We start from the raw sequence: 12,428 nt of genomic DNA, 5'->3' as shown, positions 1-12,428 counted from the left end.
TTATTTTTTCAAGAATATCTCCCCGATTTCTACAACAATCTTTATTCATAAAGAATTCTTACAGTCACATGTACAATACCGATTAAGTGAGTTATTTACGGTAGCTCTTGAATGAAGTAAAAATTCTTTACGCTTTGATCAAGTGCATACCTTACAAAAATCATCATGGTACGAAGATCACTGACGATGATTTTCATTGTATATAATCAGTATATACAATATGCAAGACTCGATAAAACTATGTTACGTTCGCTTGTAGTTATATTAATTAGTCTAGGTCGACAGTACAATAAGTCAGGCGGAATGCAAATTGCGCTCGATGCAGGAAGGAATATGCGTTAGCTCATTGCGGACGATGTCGTTTATCAGTTAAATATGTAGATATATTTTTAAGTGTCATCTACATACTTCAATGCGCAAGTTTAATACGCCATGTCCATTAAGGCAAGACATTATAGATAAACTGTGAAAATGATAAACTGTCAAAATATTAAGTTATTCATTGAATAAAAAAAAAAATATAAAAGTACAATTTGTCATAATACTTGATAGTGATTGCCATATAGTCATAAATTAAAGTCGAAATAAGACACGTTTATAAAAAATAGACAATAAAATATACATTCTGTGTGTGACATATTCAAAAATGTCAATACATACAATGTTGTCTTTGATCGATACGCGACGAGTATCATTTTCCCTGAATACTTCGCAGAAGAAATGCATGTCCAAGTGTGAAACGCGTTAGGCTTGCAAAATGAATTGTCACTTTCAGTCTAAATGAGACGTGTAGTTTTTGCATCGGCTATCTCTACGTAAATTGCCTTCTAACGCTAGGGGCATATTCACATAGTCACACTGATCTTTTTTTTTCTTTTTTTTCTACGGATTACATTGTTACTCTAATATCTACGGTGTACCACACACTCTTTTAAGTAAAAGTTGTAAGTAAAAATGCTTATAATTACAGTAAATGCAGACGAATCACGATGTCGAACATTTTCTAGCTTCGTAGAAAACAACTCTTCAGCATTGTACGATGGATGTCGTTCCGATTGCGGACGTAAAGAATCGTAATGCATAACTCTGCGCGAATCGAGTCGCGCAATGTATAAGAGTGATAATAAATACTTTACGTTATCTTTATAAGCGATCACGCATTTCTTAACAACCAGCTCGACGTCTTATGATCGTGATTGAACTGCGTAGTATGAAATGGATCATTAACGAATTACGAAATAGGTCGCTTTTCATTCCGTATGTCTTATAGCTTATACTACCTTATAACGCAAGATAGTTGAGGGAAAGAAGAATAACTTAAAGAACATTCTGAATTTGCTCGAGAGAATGCAATAAATTAAGCAGAATAACGGCGAGATTCTCTATACCGCGTTCGGCGAAACACAGCCGAAAGTGAAGTGGCAAGAGCTACGAAAATTTGCCTATTAGCTTCGAGTGATTTAACTAAGTTCCAGCGTGTGCAAGTGTGACAGTAGCAGAATGACTTCATATCCGCTCGCCTTTTCTCCTCGCTCTCGTGTCTTTTCTTCTCAACCAATTTGATTTCATTCAGTTGCTGCATCATTACCACGTAATTCGTAATTAGCATTACGTTGCAATCGTTAATCTAGAAATTGTACACTTATGGGGTTTTTCTCATTTGTAGTTTTTCTGTTAAATGCAATTTGTGTTATGACAAAATTACCTCGTTCTATTCCGATCCTTCCTTATTTCACGAATATCTTTCTTTTGCTGTTTTGTGTATACATAAATGATACGTAATAATTATAATATTTATACTTTTAATTGTGCGTGGAGATACCTCGATAGGCACGGAGGTAATCCAACGGTCGGTGTTCAGCGCGGCTCGCAGCGGAATTTTCTCCCTTTCTCTCACTCCGTCATCAGCAATCCTCACACACGTTCATACATGCACTTTCGGCCATATCTGCATACTCTCTACACGGACTCTATTGGATATTGCACGGAATTACGATTGCACAGGATCTACGATTGCGTAGAGTCGTCTGTAGACGCCGTTTGCCGCTGGACATACACGATTATTGCACGACATGGCAAGACACTCGCTACTTTAATGTCGATCGGAACTTCCTAATTGGGACGAAGGACGCGACTAAGGTCGTTACGATGATTCGACAACGATCTCTGCCGGTTCCACGCAGCATGATTCGCTACGGATCCGAACTTCCCATAACTAATGATCGTCGTGTCTTTTCGTTGCTCTCGGAACTCATTTAGGCTCACGTTTCGTTTTGTCGCGCATGAATCGCGACCTCGACAGGATCGATAGGCGGCCCGACGATGGACATAGAACACCTCTGATCACAACTCGGCGGGCTATTCCCGAAGTCAGCGGACGTGCGTGCACCTTCACCTCGTATTCTCTGCTCTTAAAGATGCACGATTAAAGGTGCTGCGCTTCCGTTGCTGACTGCCGTTCCTAACGTGTCTAGAAATCTAGAGGTTGATCGGCTGAACCCTCAAGATCCTGAGCTGAGTCGGTACCGCCGTCTTCGTCGTCATCGAGGTCAACACTGTTGGTTTTGAGTCCACCGCTGCTAATCTTGTCCACAATTGCGTCTGTAAAACAGTTCATAAAGCAATTTAGAAATACGAGCATATATACATATCATGAAAGAAATATGTGATACGTTCAATTTCTACATATAATTATTTATAGATATATAATTTTTTTCTAGTTTTTAAAAATATGTATAAACACGATATTAAAAAAATTAATATACAGTTATTAGTATTTAATAAATAGTTTTTCTTTTATATACACACTATAATTCACAATATAAATCATGAATTTCTTATTTGTTCATTAACTGGCGCAGTAATCTAATTACAGCTTCAATTTATAATTACGTTTCAAGACTGATTTCAATACACTGTTTGTAAAAACTAAAAATATATTTAAAATATATGCATAAAATAATTATATCTAATAAATAATTAAATATTAGGCATCAACCATTAAATTATTCACTTATTTATATAATTCACTTAGACAATCTAGTTTAAATCATTATTCAAGTAAATAAATTTTTTAAATTGCGTTAGATTTTGACTAAGTACAATTTAGAAATAAAATTTTACTCTCAATTTAAATTTTGTATGATTTATTTCAAGAATTTTTTAAAATTTAATGCATATATTATCAAGATATTCAGTAACAATTTTAAAAAGATAAATCCAATCGAAATGTTAAATTAAAGAAATTATTATAGTTTAAAAAGATATTTAAAATATTTTTGTTTTCCGACCTTCATTATCAAATGTTTCAATCTTTTGTTTAAATTACGTTTAAATCTAAATATATGATAAAGTATTATTAAATCCACGTGTAATTTCAAATGAAAGGATCTTCTTCATTTTCTCGATGCATTGAAATTATTTACTGTTTCATTAATTGTAATATAACAATCTTTGTTTTTTGTATAAATATTTTTGTTATTAAGTCCTGTACAAAACATACCACAATCAGGCTTCGCGCCGCGCGTTCTGGTACCAGCAAATTCGACGCCGTGCGGATCGACGCACCAGCAGAGACCAAGGCCACGATGGCATTGGGTGCTGCGGTAATATCCCCGCGAATCACAAGCAGGTGCAGAATCCGGGGATGATCGTCTGCGCACAGCGGCACACGGGCGTTCGGCTTTAGAGAAGCATCCGCACCATTCAGGTCCGTTTACGAAAATATCGCTGAAAATATAACAAGAATTCTTATTTTCTCTTTGCTCTTAAAAAATTTTATCTTGATATTGTACGATAACGATTTACAATACTTAAATTATTGTATTAAATATTCATAATATTTAATTTTTAGTTTAATGTAATAATATTAATAAAATATAATAACAGAGCAAAAATCGTAATAAAAATGTATAAAATTTTTACAATGCAAAATTTTTTAGAATAATATAACTGACATTATTAAATTGCATGCACACACAATGTTATATAATAATTTTATGTGTCAATTCTGTATTTAAAAAGGACCTAAAGACGAGATCGAAACATTGTACCTAATACTTTAATTAATAATAAAATTGCCAGTTGGTTCGAATTCACCAAGTCTGAGTTATTATATAATAATGTTTTATATATATATAATATATGATATAAAATATTATACAACAGTAATAAATAATAAATATTAATAAATAAAGTATAAATAATAAGCAATTTCTAACACGGATTTGAAAAGAAGCATATCTATTTATTCAGTAGTCAATAAACGCATGTGCTCAGACGCAGTAGTAGCACCATGCGTTTGGTCAGACCGAGTTATATCTGGTAAGATGTATCTCCACGTTAACACGTATTTTATTTTTATTATCAAATGTTATTTCTCTGCAGGGCCTTAACATAAAAAAGATATTATCGATTTAATTTTACGGGAAACTGCTAGAAATCTTTTATTTTTTATTTATCTCAATTGAAGATACAACTCTCATATGTAATTTCAAAGAATTTGAAAGAACATGCTGGTGCGTCGTGGTATCTTTGAACTTATCGATCTTATCTCGCCCGCTTCTCCTCCATTGTCGAGGTAGGAATGCAGTATAGCTAGGAGGAAAGCTAAGTGCAAGTCTCAGATGTGATCGTACGTGCTTACGATCGCAAAATGTCTCCCCTCGCGTGCGGAACAGGAATTCGCAAATGACTCTTACCTGTCGGTATCGCAACTATCCAAAAAGGGTTTCAAGCACGGTTCATTCTGGTCGTGTTCCAGACCGTACAGCTCGGAGAGTGAGAGTCGACCGTCACTGTCGCTGTCCAAATGTCCGAACATCCACCTGACCTCGCTCTGACAACCGATTGGGAAGTGACCTGAAATCGTTATACGTTCCTAATTCTTCCGTTTTATATTACATGATATATATAAATAGAATTCCATTCTGAATTTCAAATAATTCAATTATATACCAATAATTCAATTATATACCATTGAAAGTGTTGAAAAACCACTGAAAAAATTCTAAAAAAAAGAAACCACAAACATATCGCAAGCAAATTAGCGAATGGCCAATATCTTTATGTAAAAAACAAAATGTTTTATATCGCGAAATATATAAATGCACGGTAATATATATTTTTAGATTGTAAAACAAATATTCTGTTTTATTAAAATGCGGCGTAAGAATTGAATTTTTAACAAAAAACTAATATTAATGATTTCAATCAAATTTTAATCGAAAACGCTAAAATTTTATCTATTTTCATGTTTAGTAATTTTGCAAGAGGATTGTTTAGCTCAATTAAAAAGAGAAACGTGTTTATTATACTTGTATGTATATTATCCAATATAATCCTATGTCTCTTCATATAACACAAAATGCAAAAAATTATAACTCATTCAGAAAGTAAAGATGGTCGGTCCTCATTGGTTGAGCAATCTCCGGACTATATCACCGTTTGTGGTCCGAGGATGGTTAGTCAAACCATCCTCTCGATTCAGACGGGATCGTCAACTGCATAGCGGCGCGCATAGTACACTTTGTTTTGCCCGGAGCGACGTAATACCGTAAGATCAACATGGGAACTGGGAGGACAATATCGACAGGATAGTACCGCCCAAAGTAATCGCGACGTACTCGGGGCGGGAAACGATTCATTGTACCGAGACAATTTCCAACTGGATACGAAACTGATTGTCTCCAAGTCGAATGGCTATGCACTATCGGTACTTCGAGAACTACCGCGAACACTGTCCCGTATGTCGCGGTGTCTGTCCATCCTTCTGCGGGGACAATTAGTCTCCCCTTGTATACCTTGTAGATCCCCCCCCCCTCCTCGCCGATGTCCCGCGGGAAACGTTTCAATGCGTTTGAAGCGCATTCCGTGGTTATGCGCATCGTCAATCAACAGCTTAATGCGACTTTAGTAGATTGATCAGGTGGGCATCCGGTGAAACTCAAAATGTTTAACAAACACGTAGTCAGCTTTTGTTTAGAACCGACAGCAGAAATCATTAATAAAAGAGAATTAATACCAAATTCATCTCAACAAACAAATATGTACCTCAGAACGCGTACGTCGAACGATATTTGTTTCGCAAATATTGACATTGGTGCCTATTTCCTACCTTTAGGTTTGGGATGCTGACGGCGATGCTTGGAATCCGCCATCACGACGGAGAACCAATCTAGGAGGCGATTGGCCATCGCGGGCTTGGACGACGACGGGCAATCCGTATTTCGGGATGGTGACTGCACGTTGTACATCGCCTTCGACGGTGGCTGGGTCTTGTCCGTGACTTCGTTGGTCATCAGATGCTTGTCATCGTACCTGTTCGCGTTAGCGAGTCCCTGTAACGTGGAACGTGTACATCGTAGTTGTATATATACACTATACGGAAGAAGATTGTATCATTTTTCACATAAAGGCTTATAACATAGAAATTACGAAGAATATTTGTAAGTTCTTTATTAATCTTTTCCACTTCTTATTATACGTAATTTTTTCTTTATTTTTGGATTATTAATTATTATAATTTAAAAAAATAAGAAATCTAGATAAATTTATAAGATTGATAAGTTTACAAGAAGTGAGGCGATTTAGGAGATCCGTCTAAATAAACAAAATAATAGTAACTATTAGTAGTATTACTCCTTATAAGTAGTATTACTTTTAAATAAGACAAAGTAGTACTATACACGTCTCAAATAATCTCATAGAAGATGCTCAAGTACAATGGTTGAATTTTTTAATAAAATACGATTTTTTAATGTATACAATACTTATTATCGTATGTTATAATATATATAATAATAATATTTATTCTCTTCAGCAGTTATGTTATAATATATATATTTTTACAAATAATATAAAACAAAACATCACATCACAAATAATACTTATATTCTGTATACGTGTGTTAAATATAAATGTGTGAATATATACGTAAATGTAGCATAACAACAAGCATTTTCATGGTGATTGGCTGTTACGTAAAAATGCGTGATAAAGTAAGGAAACGAACCAAATAAAATTCAATATTATATTTTATGCTACTCGGCAATTGCATCTCGGTAACATCATGTTTCATTACGCTTTTCCATCTCATAAATTTTCCATCATAACGTAACGAAAATTGCATTCGTTACCGTAATTCCAATAATTAACCAAAATACAAGCCTCGCTTTTTAGCGGTGAGCATACCCAATTTGATTATTATTTGCCTCAAATGGTTAACATTTTTGATGTGTTATTGTTCAACGAATTAATTAAATTCTCCGATAAAATGTTTAAATAGAAATATCATGACATTTAAAATAATTATAAATACTGTGTTACATTTTTACAAATACGTTCGCACTCAAACACTTTATGAAACATACCATAAAACATAAATAATTTAAGAAAATTTCTTGTTACCTAAATTAGTAAATATTTGATCTATATACTTTCCACAACATTAAATAAAATTCACATTTTAGTCATACTTACTAAAAAGCTAGAAAATTATCATTCCCGCTCATAAAATTAATAATTTAATAACTTTTGCACAACGCTTCTATATAAACAAAATCATATTTGCTTTTAAATTATTATTTCAAAATTGCTTTTTGCGGTACTTTATATTTTTTTAATTCAAATGTTGATAATATCTCAACCAACAATACGCACAAATTCATTTCTTAATTGTTAATTAAAAATTTTTTAATAAATAATTTCTTTTATTGTTGTAAATTTTCATAATGTAATAAATGTGAGGTATGTAATAAATCTAAAACTCTTTCTAAATAAAAAATGTATATTAAATTTTAATTAATTAATTTAAGAAACAATTAAAATTGAATTTAAAAAAATTTTATTTTCCCAAATAATTTAAAATTACATTAAAATTACATTTTTTTGTTTTCATTTTTGTTTTTCTCCAAATAAATTTCTCTGTATGTAGAAATCGATATCTGTCTCTACACATACCCAAAAATTTCCACCTATCTACGAATTTATACGCAGTTATACAGATTTTCTTGTAAGCTTAATAAAGATTTAGCAACTTAACAAAGTTTATGTATTTGTCTCTTTTTAATTATACATCATGCGCTATAACTATTCAACCAATTAAAATTAGCTTCTTCATGGAATGATACGAATTTTGAGTCAGGCTTGTCGGGTGAATTTTTAAAGAATTAGCGCCGCGTTTGATTAGAGCTATTCGCGAAATTTCTAGCGACGCGCGGACTAGCATAGGTAATAATTAATTACGTTACGTGCAATCAGTTCGTTAATCAACGCTCTCTACTGTCATTCCCGTCCGACCGCGCCTCCTGACGGCGGGAACTGTTGAATGATCTCTCGATTGCCAATTCGTTTAATCATATAGCTGGCCTCTCGCTCGCACACGTACATTAAACCTCAATGGCTAGGTTCGATTAATTACGGCCAAACTGACGTTGACGTGTGACGTGTAGACGAATAATCCAGCCATGACCATTTCGCGTAAATTGAGAAAAGTCTTGATTTGATTCAAGAAACACATAACGTCTTATATTATGTGTATAAAAAATAGAATTTTTTCATAAAAGTTATATATTGTTACTCATTCGACCTTACGTTTAATTTTAATATTCAACCAACTATATATGTAGACAATTCTACATTAAAGAGTCTTGTTAGACTAATTGGAAATGTGCTAGATTTAACCAGAGTCTGGTTGAACATTTCTAATTAGTTCAATAAGACTCTTTTTTTCTGTGTACTGAAATGTTGATATCACAGTATTTCGATTATAATCAATCTAAAAATAAAAAATATATTTTGCATAAAATTTGCGCAAAAATCAAAAATATGTAATTAAATAATAAAATATTTCTGCCTTTAATTTTGCATAAATTTTATTTCTCCAGATATTAAATAATTTTTTCATAAAAAGCTTGCATTTTGATCTTCAACTTCGATTTTATACTCAAAATGTTTTTATTGTAAGTACATTGTACTCTTTAATTGAGATATCAATTTATAGATATCTCAATTAGACAATTTTGTAAAATTTTTAATATTTTTAAAAATAACATTTTTAGTATACACATAGAGAAATGCCTAAAATTAAATAAGATAAAGCTCTAAATAATTACATTTTCTTCACTTCATTTTGTATGGGTTCAATTTCTATTTTTAATTATAATCAATTTTATATATATATATATATATATATACACACACACACACATACACACACACATATGACAATAAGTATTAATAAATTAAAATAAATAAATTATCGTAAAACATTCTCTAAATAAACACCAGAATTTAAAAAGTTAGTTATTAAAATTAAAATTGATAGTTCTAGAACACCCCATGTTTCAGAATAGCTCTTTGGTACGAGATGTTACTGTCAGAGCAAGAAGACACTTTAGAAAACAATTGGACGTTGTAAAGAGAAGAAAGTTATAGTTAGGAATACTAATATTACGATAGACGACGAAAGCATGCGGGATTTTAGCGAAGCGATGACGCGTTACACCAAGACAGGGTGGTGTAATTTTATTGAGCCCGGTTTAATTACGCGCCGGATGCGACTCGAAGTTTCGCGTTAACTTGTCATAAAGGGCTGATATACGATGCCAACCGTAATTAATAATTAGGTAGCAGCTTGCGGGGAGAGCGGTTTCCAGTTGAAATCCATTTTTAAACTACAGTCTACCGTGCATGGAATATTTCTCATTGCGCTTGTGGCTCGTTTATTCTCTGCAACTCATGTCACAAAAGCACAGTACGGCGGCGCTTTTCTCCGAAAATTCCTTTCCTCGGGACGATGGTAATGTTAGGCATCTTCGAGATATCTGGAAATTTCATACGTATTTGCGCGATTCCCGTTCTCGAATTCGTACAAATTTAATCCCTTTTAGATCCTTACGTACCAAGTGCCCCAAAATCGGATTGTTATTACTTTCAAGTATGTGTGCTCCAAGATACAGAATTAACTTTTCCCTACCAGAAATTTCGTTGGCTAATCATTTTTAGAATATAATATATAATTTTATCAAGAGCTCTTTAACAATTCAAACAAAATTGATAAAAATTTTATAAATAAAAAATTTTCAGATATTTTTTATTATATCTTATAACCACCGTTAGGTGTACACGTACATATATTTACATCTTTTCATATCGGAGAAATAAATATTTCAAATAGAATAAGATAATTTAAGAATATCAACTAAGAATTAGAGAAGAAACAGCTAATATAATTTATCTAAGAGAATTTTAACGAAGTTTTAATTGAAGATTTCGTCATTACTGCATTTAATATTAAAATTTAGAAAAGGGAAAAGAAAATTAATGAAAAGCAATTAAATTTTTAACGAAGCAAAGTCGGTCACGAATTCACTAAAGAATTATATGAGAAGAACTACGCGACTTTTGACAAAGTCTATTACATCTGAATAGTCCTCTCTTGCTTTGTGCGAGTGTTAATTTCCTCAGACGCGCTTTTCAAGAAGCCTAATATCTTACGCTAGCTTAAAACGATTCTCAATTGTATTTCTCCTGTGTAGTGTACGAAAGATTTGGGATTATTCTGTTCAACAAGAATAATCGCACGAAAGAAATTGCGTTATTTCAAAATACCATAATCGAATTAAATACTTAAACGTACCGCATTTTGCAAAGTTTATTTTATATAATACATAGTTTGTATTACAATTTATAATAAGATTCTCTTTAGTTTTGCCAAATAATAATAAATATTAAAAGAAAATCAGAAAAAAAACACATTTAAAATATATATTATAATAGAGCGATGATTGAGAAGTTGATGGAAAGCTACTTAATATTTTGTAACACAAAAATGAAAGAGTAAAATAAATTGCTCACTATATTCAGCAGAGAAAACTCGTCAATTTTATTAGGATATAGTACAAACGGAATATACATTTATATTTTTTTAAAGGTAAATATTTAAATAAAGACAAAAATTTGATTGATTGGCAGTGATACATATTTTCAAAATAACGTCCATTTTAATTTGTATAATAATCAAGACATTTCAAAAACTATTACATATTTCTACATATATTAGTAAATGTAATGATTCTGTAATAAATCTTTTAAAGAATTCTAGATAAATCCCTCTGATAAAAATATAATCGTTTATATAAAAAATATTTAAATATTGGATTACTGAATCGTACAACTAGTTAAAATATAAAAAAACTGTGAATAATTTTTTCAATTTTTTACTTTAACTCAAAATATAACCGCATAAAAAGTAGGAAAAGCAGTTTTTCACTCAGAGATTTCAAAAAATTGCTTAAACTTGGAAAAAACAATGATATTCTTTCATTTAAAAAATTCAATATTACTCCTACGCACACGTTTCTGTCTAAAATCTGCAAATGTTTCATTGACATTAGAAAATGATTCTTAATACCACACATGCTAAAGATAAAATATCTAAGTATTTTTTAGAATTTTAAATCTTCATATTTTTCCTCAACACTTGTATTTTGAAAACAAAGCACCTTGTTCATAAAACCTTTTCTTCATAAAATAAACTATAAAATATATATTTCAATATTTTGTACTTACCTACTGAGAAAAAATGTTAATTTAACTAAATTTTTCAATTAAATTAAATTTTGTCTATTCAAGTATTTATATATTTCAATTAACTATATAAATACTTGAATTGAAATTTGTGCATTTAAGTTAAATGCATAAATTCTTGAACTGACAAAATTTTAATTTAGTTGGAAAATTTTGTCAAATCAGCAATATATTTTTCAGTGTAGTTACAAAACTATATACAATAAAACTATAAACAATAGCAAATTCGGTTTGAATTGCTTTAGTGCCCACTGATGCATTAAAACTGTTGTATTGTATGTACATTAATTTAACCTAAGCATAAAAATGACATATTTCACATATTCTATCTATTGTATTGTGTACAACGGCTTTAATGTGCACCAGTGCGCACTAGTACATCCATTTGAATTCACTGTAGCTGTTTGAATACCAAGAATTTATTTTGTGTTATAAATTTACCAATTATAATTTTTTAAGAAAATAATATAATTTGTTAAGAAAAACTTGATTAAAAATGAAGATCCTTACAAATAATACATTTCCATTAAAAGCAACTTGTGTTAAAACTAAAAAATTTAGTCAACCTGTTGCAAGATCAAATTTTATTAAAATATCAAAAAATGTATTTAAATAAAATTACAACAAGTGTTGATTCTATTTTTTACTTAAGTTTAAAAATATGTATAAAAGATGGTAGAATTGTGGCGCAAAATAATATTAAATAAATAAGAGTAAATAAATAATTTTGTACAGAATTTATATACAGAAATAATATTCTTTTGTATCACTAAATGTCCAAACACATAAGATATTGAACACAAGTTTATTTTATGCTACAAAAATCAAAAGCAAAGAAA

The 12,428-nt window shown here is 31.3% G+C and overlaps 1 protein-coding gene across 1 annotated transcript in view; it reads right to left on the bottom strand.

The window, feature by feature from the left end:
- Positions 1–26: 26 nt before the first annotated feature.
- The window catches only part of LOC105831364 (proteoglycan Cow), a 124,852-nt gene continuing 112,450 nt past the window's right edge, over positions 27–12,428 (bottom strand). The window contains exons 7-10 of the mRNA XM_012671434.3: positions 6,116–6,338; positions 4,701–4,860; positions 3,503–3,729; positions 27–2,601 (exon numbers count right to left, since the gene is read on the bottom strand). Coding sequence (XP_012526888.1) covers positions 2,471–2,601; positions 3,503–3,729; positions 4,701–4,860; positions 6,116–6,338 — 741 coding nt within the window. The 3' untranslated portion in view covers positions 27–2,470. The remainder of the gene's footprint in view (positions 2,602–3,502; positions 3,730–4,700; positions 4,861–6,115; positions 6,339–12,428) is intronic.

This window comes from Monomorium pharaonis, chromosome 2 (assembly GCF_013373865.1).
Source record: "Monomorium pharaonis isolate MP-MQ-018 chromosome 2, ASM1337386v2, whole genome shotgun sequence".
Classification (NCBI taxonomy): Eukaryota; Metazoa; Arthropoda; class Insecta; order Hymenoptera; family Formicidae; genus Monomorium; species Monomorium pharaonis.
Note: the sequence above shows the minus strand (reverse complement) of the source record. Positions and strands in the feature narration are given on the sequence as shown.